General features: G+C 34.0%; 1 protein-coding gene across 2 annotated transcripts in view; it reads left to right on the forward strand.

Moving 5' to 3' along the window:
- SLC35F5 (solute carrier family 35 member F5) overlaps positions 1–15,019 on the forward strand; it is a 134,606-nt gene that overhangs the window by 102,690 nt on the left and 16,897 nt on the right. For both annotated transcript variants that reach the window (XM_054699642.1, XM_037523255.1), the window contains exons 5-11: positions 61–123; positions 1,910–1,994; positions 2,752–2,942; positions 7,618–7,699; positions 8,434–8,521; positions 13,279–13,343; positions 14,464–14,568. In XM_054699642.1, coding sequence (XP_054555617.1) covers positions 61–123; positions 1,910–1,994; positions 2,752–2,942; positions 7,618–7,699; positions 8,434–8,521; positions 13,279–13,343; positions 14,464–14,568 — 679 coding nt within the window. The remainder of the gene's footprint in view (positions 1–60; positions 124–1,909; positions 1,995–2,751; positions 2,943–7,617; positions 7,700–8,433; positions 8,522–13,278; positions 13,344–14,463; positions 14,569–15,019) is intronic.

The following is a 15,019-nucleotide window of genomic DNA, read 5'->3' on the forward strand; positions in this document are numbered from 1 at the left end:
GGCTAACAGTCTTACTTTGTAGGATCAGTTTAATTGAATTTTATGTCCTGTTATCTGTAGTTCACAGATGCTGAAGGTTACTTTGCTGCTTGCACAACAGATACAACTATGAATAGTTCCTTGGTAAGTGGAGAGAGTGGAGTTGAGCCATGGTGGGAAGGAATAGCTTTGATAGCACCACAGCTACGTTAGATTATAGATATATCTCATTATTGGGTGTCCAACATTGAGGATTGTAATTTGGTACTGTCTTCCCTTAGATGCCTTAGGCCAGGAAGTAGAAGTTCAGCCTCCTCTGGGAGTGAGGGGAAGAGGAATTAGTCAAGGAGTGAAAACAGTAAAGGAGTTTTTGTCCATTGTTTCTTGCCAATTCTGTCACTTAATGTTCATTATTATATTATTATTACTTAGAAAAAAATATTTTTTACTTGATACAAAATATATGAGGAAGCTGTTTATTCAATTACCCCAGAAATTTTAGGGAGCATACACAGCTTATATTTGAGGATATAAGAATTTCTGTTTGGGGAGGAGAGGACACAGATAATAAGCAAACAATAAACCAGTATGTAAAAAAGAGTTCCTTCTTAAATTCACTGTAAAATTTATTACCAGTTTATGAAGCAATAGCGTGGTGAGCTTTTGATAGTACAGATTTTTGATTGTCTGGCTTTTAGACCTACATTTACATGGAGGATTGGTTATTTTATGTGAAGAGTTTATGAAATGTAGAGAAAAATGTCATTTCTTTTCTCTGGGATTAATATCAGCTGTCTCTAACAATGTAGAAAGCAGATTGGAGATGGCAGCCTACTTTTCTAAGTACTCTTCTACTAATTTTTGCTATTATTTGTAAGATGGATATGTCAAATTGTTCTAAGCCAAATCCTATAATGAAAAATACAGTGTAACAAAGAGAATGTATATAGTTCCAGGTTCTAGTGTCTTTTTTACTGAATATTTTTCATTGGCAGAGTACTATACCAGGAGTTAAAAACAGAACTAAAGAAATAAAAAAACATTTTCTGTTAATGTAAGAAGCAGACTTGTTGGCGAATCATGTTTTAAATATAGATCTTCTCAAGAACATTTTGTAAAAACAGTTGAGAAATTTAGATCCACTTAACCTTTAGAATATGGTTAGACAAACTTGGCTATAATTCTGCTCTCTACCATAACTTAATTACTTTATATCTCAGCTTCTAGAAAAGTTCCTTTAAAATAACATTTTATAAGTTGTTCCAAGGACTAATGAGAAATGTGTGTTTAATTGCTCTGGCCTTGGTACCTCATATATAGTAGGAATTCATAAATGATAGCTATTTTCCTCTTATCAATCATATAAAAGTTTTCAAGAATTTTTGGTTTTTGTTGAATCTTGAATTATAAGAGTAAACACTTTGGCAAGTACACACACACAATACTCTCTCACACACACAATATGATTTACTCATTGCCTTTTCCATTAGATTACATGATCATTGAGGACAAGTTTGTTTTTATTCAGTCTTATATTGTTCTGACCTCCAACAGCTTTAGACATAATAGGAGCTCAGTATGTATTTGTTAAAAGAATGAATGAAAAAGAATGTGAAATAATCTGCTGCTGAGAGAAAGATCTGTTTTTAATGGCATTAAATTTTAAATATGTATCAGCACTGTTCTGTTACATTTTAAGCTTTCAACTATTATGTTTTTTTTTTTCTTTCATTGTCCCCTTGTAGATCATTTGAGTTTACTTTTTAAGTCTCAAAAATGTATTTTGGGAAGACAATACTATGTAAATATAGTAACAAATAGCCATGTTCTGGGTAGTATATATATCTTTTACCATTCACTTAAATTTTAGTCAATGTGTCAGTTATTACATTTGCTGTTTATATTTGTTCTTGTGTCTGTTACATTCCAGAGTGAACCTCTATATGTTCCTGTGAAATTTCATGATCTTCCAAGTGAAAAACTTTCTGAGAATGCAAACATTGATAATGAAAAAAGTAAGAAAAATTTATAATTTTGTAACTTAGAAATGGGTAGAAACATTAGTGTTGTTAACTCTATGGGTTGACTGGGATCATCTGGCAGTTCTTTTATCAAATGTGTAAGCTTCATCTGTAATCTGTTAAGTTTGATTGTAAGTTTTTAATTAACTTAGTTGAAAATGATTTCCAAATACCAGAAAGAAATCTCTGTGGTTTCATTATGTATGTATGTATTTTAGGTAAACAATATCCTGCTCATCTATGCCCTCAAAGATGTTATAGCAAATTACAGGAGTTTTTCTGGTTCTTTGTATTTAGTAAAGAACACTTAGCTTCAATATAAGACACTGTACCTTCCCATAATATGTCTTAGAAAGAATGGACCTGTAGAGGAATGATCTGCTTTCTTGACTAGGAAAATAATTGTTATAAATTGGGTGTCTGTGAGGAAAAATCCAAGTACAGTTTTATGATAGATGCTAAAATTATAATCCTGAACCAGGAAGTTCTTATGTGTACACAATTGCGGAAACATTGTTTGAACATTGGTCTCATTTTAAAACCTTTAAAGCAGTTTTCATAGATGAAAATGTTTTTCCTGTTAACTCTTTTGAGTGAACAAATCTGCCTCCAGAGAATAATACAACTCTGGTTTTCTGACTGATTATAGATGGGACTAAATAATATTTATTCATCAGCAAATTAAACTCGTGACTTCTGCTGGGTTCTACAGGAAATGCTTAATGATTTTTACTGTACTTTTCCTTTTAAGCTCCCAAAAAATCTCGTGTAAGGTTCAGTAATATCATGGAGATTCGGCAGCTGCCATCGAGCCATGCATTGGAAGCTAAGTTGTCTCGCATGTCATATCCTACTGTGAAAGAACAAGAATCTTTACTCAAAACTGTGGGGAAACTTACTGCAACTCAAGTAGCAAAAATTAGTTTTTTTTTTTGCTTTGTGGTAGGTTTTCTTGTTTTATATGTATGGGATTTGAATTTTAAGGTAGAATACATAATAACAATGTACTTTTACAGTATAACATTATTTAGGTTGCTTCATCATGATTTTAAACTGCTACTTTGCATCATTGGGAGTTAGAGTATCAAAGTTAATAAATGTTTGTTATATATCAAATAATTCAGTAAATACTGTACTACTATAATGCCTCATAATGCCTCATATATTGACAAAATACTGAAAATAGTTATTTTACACTGTGACGCATATAAAGGCTAGTAAATACCCAGTTAAGAGTTTAATGTACACATTGATTTCTTCAAGTGTTTCTGCAGTTTTGTATTAAATGCATGTAAATGTAGTCAAATATTTTAGCATGTATTCATAGTAAACATTTCCATAGTATTTATTGTGGTGTTGTTGATAGCTTCTCTGTTATAATATATAAACTGAAAAAAGTGCTTAATATTTCACACAAATCAGAGACTTGCCTGTGTTAGTGAAACTATGAAGTTTAATATTTAAAACATGAATTTCAGTCCTTTTATATTTTTATCACTATAAGTAGACAAATTCAGGGTTGTTTAGTATGGGCTTTAGATTCACATTTATAGTGGGCATTTTTTTTATCATTAAATATAATGTTAATGTCAATATTACTTGGCCTGATTATGTCAGTTTTTCCCCATACATTTTGCAAAGTCCATTTTTTCCACCTGTGCCTGAATAACCTGTAGTTTAGTGATGCCTTGATTAATATGTCCTACCACACAAATCAGAAAATCTTTGGAAGTTGTAATATAATTTTATATATATATATATATATATATATATAATGAAGTTAATTTAAAGGTTCATATATTTTGATTATGCTATTGGCTGTGATTTTTTTTTTAAAGATTTATTTATTTATTTATACAAGCACTGGGCACAGTCAGAAGTGCGGGAGGGTGAGAGAATTCACCAGAGCCAGAGCGGGGAGCAGAGCAGCCAGATGGACCGAAGTACATTGTTGAGGGGAGCAGCAGGCGGCAGGAGAGGTCTGCTTGCCATGTGGGACCCTCCTCCAGTGGCCGGGGAGCAGCCGGGGATTGAACTGGTGCTGCAGAGGCTGCGGGCAGCTTTGCAACCCAGCGCTCAACCGCTGCACCACTGGGGAGGCCCTGGCTGTGATTTCTGTTTGCTTATTTTAAATAAGTATAAGGCAAGACTAAGATTTATTAATTATATGTTACCTAATTTTCAAAGGACACTTAAGGTGAGGCATAACAAAATCATCTATGCATAAAAGTTTTCTGAAAGTGAAAAGATAAAACCCAGATTAAATGAGCAATATTGGGATGCGAGTGGATGGGTGGGTGGGGAAGCCTGACCGTGGAATGGGATTATATCAGGAACTTTTATTTAAGAAACTATGTCAGTACACAATTCATCTCTAGGAAAATTGGCAGGAAGGCAAAAAGGAAAACTTCCTGATATGCATCTGATTGTTTATTAAAATGAAGTATCTTTTGTCATTAAATAACACAAACCTTTTCCTAACTCAAATCTTCAAGAGAAGTGTATTGCAAAGATTTTTATATAATAAAACTCTTTCTGTAAGCAGATTTACAGTTAAGATATGTACAGCCTATTTAAAAATTTGTGAAATATGCATCCCATAAAATTTGCCTTTTTTATAGTTTGTATGTATATAAAGTTTGTGTAATGTATTCTCATTGTCATCACCCATCACCACTATTCATCAATGAAACTTATGTCATCTTGCAAAACTCAAACTGTACCCATTAAGTGAGCATTCCCCTTTTGGATTTCCCCCAGCCCCTGATAGCCACCATTCTATTTTCTGTCTCTGAATTTTTGACTAATCCTAAGTACCCCATATGAATGGAATCATACTGTACTTTTCTTTTTATGACTGGCATATTTCACTTAGCACAATGTCTTTAAGATTCATTCTTACACCTGATAGAAATTTCTTAACTTTTTCAGCTTGAATATTTCCATTGTATGAATATACCACATTTTGTTTATTTATCCATTCCTCTATTGATGTACACTTGAGTTGCTTCCACCTTTAGTAGCTTTAAAAAAAAAAATGATCTCAAATTACAAAAGGAAAAATCTATGTTAGTCTTTGGTAGTGACTTTTCTATGGACTATCAGAGTAATAATAGTGCAGGTAGACAGCTTTTCTTGAAATCTGAGTACAGTGATAAGCTTAGGGCAGTGTTGTTCAATTGGATTAGAAGGTAAGCCTAAATTAAAAAATCATGTACATATTTTAAAAATTTCTAGTAGCCACATTAAACAAAAAAACAAAAGAAGCAAGTGAAGTTAATTTTAAACCTTTTTTAACCTACTGTGTCCATAAAATATTTCAACTTGCTATCAATATAAAAATTATTTGTGAAGTTATTTTTGTACTAAAATTTATGACTTTTAATTTCTTTCTAGAAATAATTTAAATCCTTTTTCAGTTTCTATTTCATTTCAGCTTCAGATTTTTTAAAATTCAGTTCTAGTTTTTATGTCAGTTTCAATTTCTAAACATTTCCATTCATACTAGACACATTTCAGTTGCCCAGTTGTCATGTGTGGCAATTGGCTAATATATTGGATAGTGCAAATTAAAAGGAGTAAATAATCACTGTATTTGTTAGTCTTCCTTGAATATCTTTTCTCTTGGAAGGGTTTAGATGTTTTAATTTTTCATGTAGGATATAATTTAGATCATATAGACCTTACCTAGAATACCTTTTATGATCATTTTAAAGTTGAATTACCACTCATGAAAGAATGAAATATAAATTATTTGTGATAGATTAATTATTAGTAAGTGGTTGTCTCAACCCTGTAATAATGGGAAATGTTGTAAAGATAATTTTTATTGGCGGGTAATTGAGATAGATCTTTTGTGGTAAAAGTGCCGTGGGTTTGAGAGTCAGGGTATAGTGTTTTGGGAGTAGTGGACAATGAGAAAGTCTTTCTGTAAGAGTGATGAATTTTTATTATCTTTGAATGTCTGTCATCTAAGTGGTCTGCTTTTATTTCTTTATGTTGATTAGCAGAGAACAGTGAGTTTGTTTAGAAAATGAGCCCAGTATTTAAATATTAAAGTGGTAAGAGAAATGAGACAAGAAACCTAATTATCACTCTTTACTATTATCCATTATAGCAGAAAATCACGAAAAGATAATTAAGGACTGAATCTTTGTTCTCTTCTAACATTCCAACTATAAGCAGATTGTGGTTTCTGTTGATGTATACATTTGATGTCACCCTTCTCACAAGTTGCTATCATGTTTTGTAGTTTTGATAGTTGAATGAAATTATCTAGGAAGCCAGGTGACTACAGATGGAATCTGAATCACTTTGCTGAGCTGTCACCTAGTAGTGCTCTAAGACTATGTGTTTATTGCTTTGAAATGTAAATGATAATAATTACTTAACTCTTAAGATCAGACAGAGATCAAGAGATGTCTTAATATAGACAAGTCACTTCAGTAGAATATGATTATCTAGTCATCTTTTTAAATAACAGTTGCCAAAAACAATTAGACATTCAGTTAATTTACTTTGATTGACTGAACATTCTGCTTATTAGTATATACATTAGTAAGACCATGCACAGAAGCACCAGGAGGCTTACTCTAGAATGTTCATGGTAACGTTATTTGAAATAGTAAAGTACATCAGTTGAAAAAGGATGAATTGTGGTAATATGTATTATAATATCTGATAGCAGTGAAATTAAATTAACTTTGTCAGTGGAGGTCTTACTTCATATTCTCTGTATCAGGTAGGCTCAGGGTTGGGAATAAAAGAATATGTTAGCTTAGATGAGTACAAGGAAAGAATGAAAAATGCCTCATATCCAGAAAACTCCCTTTATTATATCCAAAGTTATGAGAACTCTTTGTATATTATCTCCAAACTGAGAATCAAGGAAACAACCAATTAGCCAGTAAATTCACAATTTCCTTGGACATTTTTAAATATACAAAGTGAATGTAGCCTTTTATTTATCAGTCTGACTAGCTAACTTATTCTAATTCATCCCCACAAGCTTTATCTTATTTAATAGATTTCTCATCATGACATATTATTCACTTGTACATATTTTAATGTTTGAGAATTCCCTTTAAATTTGACTTGGATAAAATCATTAGAGTGGTAGGTTGGATAAAGCCAATTTTAAAGCTTAATTTTGTGTTTTACCCACATTTAAAAAAAAAATGCCTGAATGCCAAAATTCAACCAAATGTTGTTAATTTATTTTCTTTTTAAGCATTGTTTTTAATTTATGCATACAAGAACTGGAGTGCAGGGCAGAGGTACAGGGGGTAAGAGGATTCCATAGACAGAGTAGGGAGTAGAACAGGAAGATCTACAGAAGTACACTGCTGAGGGGAGCAGCAGGGCGAGACTGGAGAGGTCTGCTGCACCATGTGTGTTAGCTTCGTGAGTGGAAATAGAACTCAGGCTGTCGCAGTGGTAGCACTGAGCCTTAACCCCTAGACCACTAGGAAGGCCCTGTGTATTTTCAAAACAGGGCAGCTTTTAAAGCCTCTCGTGATAATAGTTTTTAGGGGAGAAAATAAGGGGCAAACTATAAATTGTAACAGCAAGTTATGAACTTATCTTTCATTAGATGTCATTTTGGTTTTTTTTTTAGTGGTTTTTGGCAAATTTGTCATATCAGGAAGCACTTTCAGACACACAAGTTGCTATAGTTAATATTTTGTCTTCAACTTCTGGTAAGAAATTTGTCTTCACAGTCTTCATTTTAAATTGAGTGTAATTCTGATGTGTATGTGTATGTATATGTACATGCATATATTTTTACAATTAAAAATTATTGTATTCATTCTAATGTACGCTATTGTATTGAAACTACTTAATTGTTGTAGTTTTATGCCATAACCTTGTGCTATTTATATTCCTTCATATACATTACAGTATTTTTTATACAACAATATATTAAAGATTTATAGGCTGGCTCTTTCTGTTACAGTTGTCCTTCCTTTCACATTTTCTTTGTAAAGATCTTTTTCTAGATCCTTTGACCAAATGTAATTGCTATTTCAGCACTATAATTTGCCCTGTGAAAGGTGTTTTATTTTTAAAATTGAATTGCCTTCTAAATTTGGAAGATAAAAGTATTTTGAAGTTAAAAAAAATGGCATATATGCTTGGTTATGATGAGGTCAGATTGTTACTCAGTATTCTCAATTTAGCTCACTAATTAGTTTAAAATGAATAGAACTGTTTTTGAACTGTATCGTTGAAATAAACATGATTTAGTTTAGAGGCTGCTTTTATGTATGATTTTTAAACATTTCAGCCTAGATAATTGCAGTATTATTCTTAACTTTGAAAAATTAGTTTAAAAGTTAGGTGTATAAATTTATTTAAACAATCAAGTTGATAATAAATTACTTAACAGTGCGAGCTCATGTGTTTGTTTTTTTTTCATCTTTTCTCCTCATAGGACTTTTTACCTTAATCCTTGCTGCAGTGTTTCCAAGTAACAGTGGAGATAGATTTACTCTTTCTAAACTGTTAGCTGTAATTTTGAGGTAAGAATGTAACTTAATAGCTAATTTACTGCGCTTGAAATTATGATGTTTGAAATAATCACTTTTTATAGATATTAAAAACAAGACTGTGAAGTAAAGAAACCATCACCATTTTCTTATTGAGGAAATCCTCTCAAAAAGTCTAAGGCTTTGTCTAGGGGCAAAGAACAGAAATCTGTTTCAAAGGGCGTTCTGAGAGCTAAGAAATACCACTTTCTCCATTAAATTATTCTAACTTCTCTGACTTAATTTCTTCTCTCAAAAACAAGTTTTATCAAACCAGTGTATCTTTTGAGTACTACTAGTAAGAAAATCCCTGTGGTAGGCCTTTACTGACACAAAGAAGTACAAAATAAGGTTTTAGCCTTTAAGGGTTTACAGTCCATTAGGGCAGACAGGAATTACATAAAGTCAAATGAAAATAAAAGATCTGGATATAGTTACCAGTAATAGTGATTTTATAATACAATATTGCCTAGTGAATTATACAGAAAATAATGAAAGGTTACTTGAGGGTGAGTCAATCAGAGAAGACTGTATTTTTTCTGGAAGTAGGACATGTAGAAACTAAAACATTTTGTCTCACTAAAACAGAGGGAAACTTGTTTTAGGAAAAGGAAATTGAAACTGGGGAAGTTTTGAGACTTAAGTTGCCACATTAGGTTAAATGTGAATGTATGTTTGCTTAGCAAGTTAAAGTGAAAGGAATGGGAACGAAAGCTGCCTTGAGGCCTCTCCCTCTAGTTACCTTTTCAGGAAGGCTTGGAAAACTAGTTAAGCAGGTGATGGAGGGCTGAGTAGGATAGTGTCCATTTAAAACCTTTCATTTATCCTCACCTTTCTTGATGATACAGTATGCTATAATATAAACTATCCTATTTCACTACCAGAAACTTTTCTTAGAGACTGTTACTTGGTAATCATGTAAGTCGTAATTCTTATTTTGTGTCTTTCTCTGTTAGGTATAAGGGTCAATTCATGGTAGTTTCCATGGGTAGTCTGGTTAATATAACTGATTTAACATTTAGACTTTATGGCCACTTTTTCTTTTGCATGATTGGCTAATTTTTTATCCAATATAGTTTTACCCTAAGGAAATGCAATATATATATATATATATTATTTATTGGGAGATATATATTTTATTGGGAAGAAAGGTTTTATATTTTATTAAAAATTCTTTTTCTTTGTATTATCTTAATAAAGAAAGATTTACTAAAGAAGGAAATGGATATAAAATGTTAAAATTAAAAGTATTTTGACAGGGTCTCCATTACTCTTTACTAAAGTAGCTAGAACAGGGGTCAAAAAAGTATTATTTTGGGCCTCCCCGGTGGCACAGCGGTTGAGCGTTGGGTTGCGAAGCTGCCTGCAGCCTCTGCAGCGCCGGTTCGATCCCCGGCTGCTCCCCGGCCACCGGAGGGGGGTCCCACATGGCGCACAGACCTCTCCTGCTACCCGCTGCTCCCCTCAGCAGTGTACTTCGGTCCTTCTGCCTGCTCTGCTCCCTGCTCTGGCTCTGGTGAATTCTCTCACCCTCCTGCGCTTCTGACTGTACCCAGTGCATGTAAAAACAAACAAACAAATAAATAATAAAAATAAATAAATAAAAATACATGCCTCTAAAAAAAAAAAAAAATATTATTTTTGGGTCTCCCTGTCTCCCCGGTGGTGCAGGGGTTAAGTCTCAGTGTTATCAAGCTATCATAAGCCACTGCAGCATGAGTTTGATCCTGGCCAGGGAGCTGACCCACATAGTGCAGAAGACCTCTCCTCTCTTGCCCACTGCTCCCCTCAGCAGTATATTTCAGTAGATCCACCTGTTCTGCTCCCCACTGTTTCTGGTGAATCCTCTTACCCCCTGCACCTCTGGCATAGACCCCAATTCTTGTATGCATAAATAAATAAATAAAATAAACCTTTAAAAAAAAGATTGTTTTTGTAAATAAGCTTTCATTGGAACACAGCCATTCTTGTTTGCATACCATCAGTGATTATAACAAAGACCATGTGACCTACACACTAAATATTATTTTTCCAAAAAATGTTTCCTTAACCCGTGTGCTAGAAATTTTATTTTTAAAGATTTATTTATTTATGTTTGAAGATTTATTTTTTTATGCATACAAGAACTGGGGTGTAGGCTAGCGGTATGGGAAGTGAGAGGGTTCACAAGACAGAATGGGGAGCAGGGTCAGGCAGCTCTACTGAAATACACTGCTGAGAGGAGCAGCAGGCGAGACAGGAGAGGTCTGCTATGCCATATGGGTTGGTTAGCTCCCTGGCCGGGGAGCTACCATGGCTGCTGTTAGCTTGATAGCATTGCGTCTTTAACCTCCCTGCCACCAGCGAGGCCCCTAGAAAATTTATTACTTGAGAACTTTTTTGTATATCTTTTATATATCGTTAAGGATACCTAAGAAGACATTTTATTATTTTTTTTTTTTAAAGATTTATTTATTTATTTATTTATTTATACAAGCACTGGATACAGTCAGAAGTGTGGGAGGGTGAGAGAATTCACAAGAGCCAGAGCGGGGGAGCAGAGCAGGCAGAAGGACCAAAGGACACTGCTGAGGGGAGCAGCGGGCGGCAGGAGAGGTCTGCGCGCCATGTGGGACCCTCCTCCGGTGGCCGGGGAGCAGCCAGGAATCGAACCGGCACCGCAGAGGCCGCGGGCAGCTTCGCAACCCAGCGCTCAACCGCTGTGCCACCGGGGAGGCCCAGAAGACATTTTATTTTTATTTTGAAATGACCTTGTATATACAATGAGATTTAGTTTCTGAGATTATAACAAGAATTTAGCATAGCAACAATTTTCAAAGAAGTCCTGTGTTAAGCTGAAACACCTCATTTTATCAATTGAGATTAAAAAAGAGGATGACCTTAGGCCAAACAACTTCGAATCCAGTCTTTCCTGCCTTATTAATAAATTAGATATCTTGGGCAAGTTTCTTGCCTCTCTAAGTCATAGTTTCTGTAAATTGGTACTACTAATAAGATTTGTCTCAAAGGATTTTTAATAATATTAAATGAGTTAAAACTTATAAAGTGTTTGGTGCACAAAATATTGAGTCTTTTTTTAAAAGATTTATTATTTATGCATAGAAGAACTGCGGTGTAGGCCAGGGGTGCGGGGGATGAGAGAATTCACCAGAGACAGAGTGGGGAGCAGAACAGGCAGATCTACTGAAATACACTGCTGAGGGGAGCAGCAGGTGAGGCAGGAGAGGTTTGCTGCACCGTGTGTATTAGCTCCCTGGCCAGGGATTGAATTCAGGCCATAGCAGTGATAATGCTGAGATTTAACTCCTAGACCACCAGGGAGGCCCAGTCATTATTATTATAATCTAAAGGGAATTTGAACATCTGGTTTCTAGTATGTTGTGGGTGCTCAACAGGTTATAGCTGAATTTGAACAAAGATTATTTAAGAGGAAATTATGATGATTTAATTGAAAGATGTAATTTAATGTAAGGACTACATTTGTGTGCTGTTTTTTTTAAGGATTTATTTATTTATGCATATAAGAGCTGGGGTACAGGCCAGAGATGCGGGGGGTGAGAAGAGGATTCACCAGAGACAAAGTGGGGAACCGAACAGGCAGATCAACAGAAGTACACTGCTGAGGGGGGAGCAGTGGACGAGTCAGAAGAGGTGTGCTGTGCCATGTGGGTTGCTCCCTGGCCAGCTGGGGGTTGCTGCAAAGGTTGTGGATTGCTTCATTGTGTGGTGCTTAACCCCTTGCGCTACCTGGGAGGCCCAGGACTACATTTGATTTACCATGACATAATTCCATAAGGGAAAAATTTTCTTTTTCATGTTCTACTAATGCCACTTGATTTTTGTGATCAGTAGGTAAAAGAATTAGACCTTTTTTTTTTAAATTAGCAGTATTTCATCTGCTTGAAAAATATATACTGTTTGTAAGCTGCATAGAAATAGAAAGACAAGCTTCATGAAGACAGGACTCACATCTATCTTGCATTATTTATTTATACTTTGAACTCCTTCCTATACTACCATAGGACCTAGATAGGGTGGACTTTACTTGTTTTTGCCTGTTATTATATTTATTTCTTGAAATACTATCTGACTGACATCTCTGTATCTGTCACATGTATAACACAGTACTTAATTCAGTAAATAACAATTGAATAAATGACCTGATTCCTTAATTCAATTTCATTTTTAACCTGTTAAAATAATAGGGTTAATTTAATTATTTAAATATTTAATTATTTAAATATTTAAGGATAATTTAATTATTTAAATATTTAAGGATAATTTTATCCTTAAAGTAAGTAAGTAAGAGATTGTAAGTAAGGGATTGTGCTATTGCCAGGGTTTAATATATGTGTCTCTCCAAAGGAAAAATTGTAAGAGGAATGAGATAGCATAGCAGGTACAAACATTAGACTCTGGAAGCAGATTCCCTATGTTTCATGTGATTTTGGTCAAGTGACTTATTTTTATTTCTTTGTTAGTAGTTTTCTAATGTGTAAAATGGTAATGGTAGTAACACTTCCATATCAGGTGATATTATGCTTTTTGTAAGGATTAAATGAGTTAATACAAATATAGCACTTATTACTGATATCTTTAGATATGATTAATTTACCCTCTACCTTTGATAGTTTTACCCATTTTGAGAATAATCTTTATCACTTGTAAATCATTATAACTTTCATCATTATGATTAGCTCTTTTAAGGAATTTGTTATTTTGCTCATCAGTAATCACTGTTATTCTCATAGTATTGGAGGCGTTGTGCTGGTAAACCTGTCAGGATCTGAGAAATCTGCTGGAAGAGATACAATAGGTAAGTATCTTACTCTACATTCTTTTTGTTAAAGTCCACAAGAATGTCCTTAGTGCATCATCATGTGTGTCTGTATTTGTGCACATGCACACAGAGGGTAGGCACTATTAGCCCCCCCACTTTTTTTTCCTTAAACTTTTCCTTAGAAATAAATGTCATAAAATTCAAAAGTAGTTCAGAGAATTCTCATGCAGTCTTCACCCAGATTCTCTGTTAACACTTCAATTAATACTTTTATATTTATGATTAGCTCTTTTAAGGAATTTGTTACTTTGCTCATCACTGTTATTCTAATGGTATTGGAGGCGCTGTGCTGGTAAACATGTCAGGTTTACCAATTTGTTTCTGTATGAAGTTATTAATTTTTCTCTTTGTAAGTAATAAGCATCATTTAGGGAGATATTTTGAGCCTGTACAAATACTCTGTTCTATCATTCTTCTACCCACTAATTCACCTTTGATGCTTACCTAAAACAGTTACTACTATGGTGAACACTTATTTTTTATCTATTTTGTTTAGATTTAACAAAATAAAGGTAATCAAAACCCAACTTTATGGATTTCCTGTAGATATCTTTTTAGATATTTGAAGTTTGTTGAATAGAACAATGCTTTCTAAACTATTCCTGGTTATTGCCCGGTGAGCTGTGCCTTGAACTACCTCACCTCTTTCTTGTGTGGAGCAACTTTGCATGTAAAACACTAAATGAGATTTGCAAAATGAAGACACTGGGGAAAAAAGTAATATATTTAATGATGTAAGTATTGTCTAAATTAGAAGACAAGAAGGATGGAAATTCAGTGGAGTAAAAAGAAGATGCTATTTTGGTAGAGGTGGACTTTAATAGGTGATGGTAGTGAAGAGAGTGGTGAACATATATTAGAAATGATGCATGCTGGGGTGAACAATATAAGCAACAGTCCTAGAGTGCATGTTTTTGCATTTATTTGTTTACACTTTAAACTCCTTGCTATACTCCTGGAGGTGGGGGTCTACTTTATATTTTTATATTTGTATGTTAATTTCTTGAAATAATACCTGAACCATTGTTAGATTTTGGATAATCATATGTTGAATGAATTAATGAATAAATAATTTAGATCATGTTGGTATTTACAGGTTCCATTTGGTCTCTTGTTGGAGCCATGCTGTATGCTGTCTATATTGTTATGATTAAGAGAAAAGTAGACAGAGAAGATAAATTGGATATTCCAATGTTCTTTGGTAAGATTATGTTTAATCTGTGAGGCTATTTACTCTGCATGATTTTGTGTTTTTGGAGGGAATAGAGAAGCTTTTTCCCTTCCATATGCTTCTCTAAAATCATTAAATTTTAAAGATTATGAAGTACAGTTGCAGTGTTTTCTCGTACCTTGTTCTACATAGTTGTGCATAAATGAGGGAACCCTTGTCCCCTCAATGTGAGGTAAATACAGAAATTCCTCTTATACCACCTTTTTTTGCGTCAGTGTCTTCAGCCTGTGAATCAGATGTTTTCTCATTGATAGACAGATTGTGTTGTTATAAGCATGTGAGTAGATACCTCATTTTGCCATTTTTGAATTGTTGAAAGCATTGGGGAAACTGCTCCCAAATATACTGCTGTCTGCTTATTTTCATAACATTATGGATCATTTAAAGATTTGACATTTTAAGACACAGACTCTTTCATGAC

The sequence above is a fragment of the Talpa occidentalis genome, unplaced genomic scaffold, assembly GCF_014898055.3.
Source record: "Talpa occidentalis isolate TD23 unplaced genomic scaffold, MPIMG_talOcc4v2.1 talOcc4.3, whole genome shotgun sequence".
Lineage (NCBI taxonomy): Eukaryota > Metazoa > Chordata > Mammalia > Eulipotyphla > Talpidae > Talpa > Talpa occidentalis.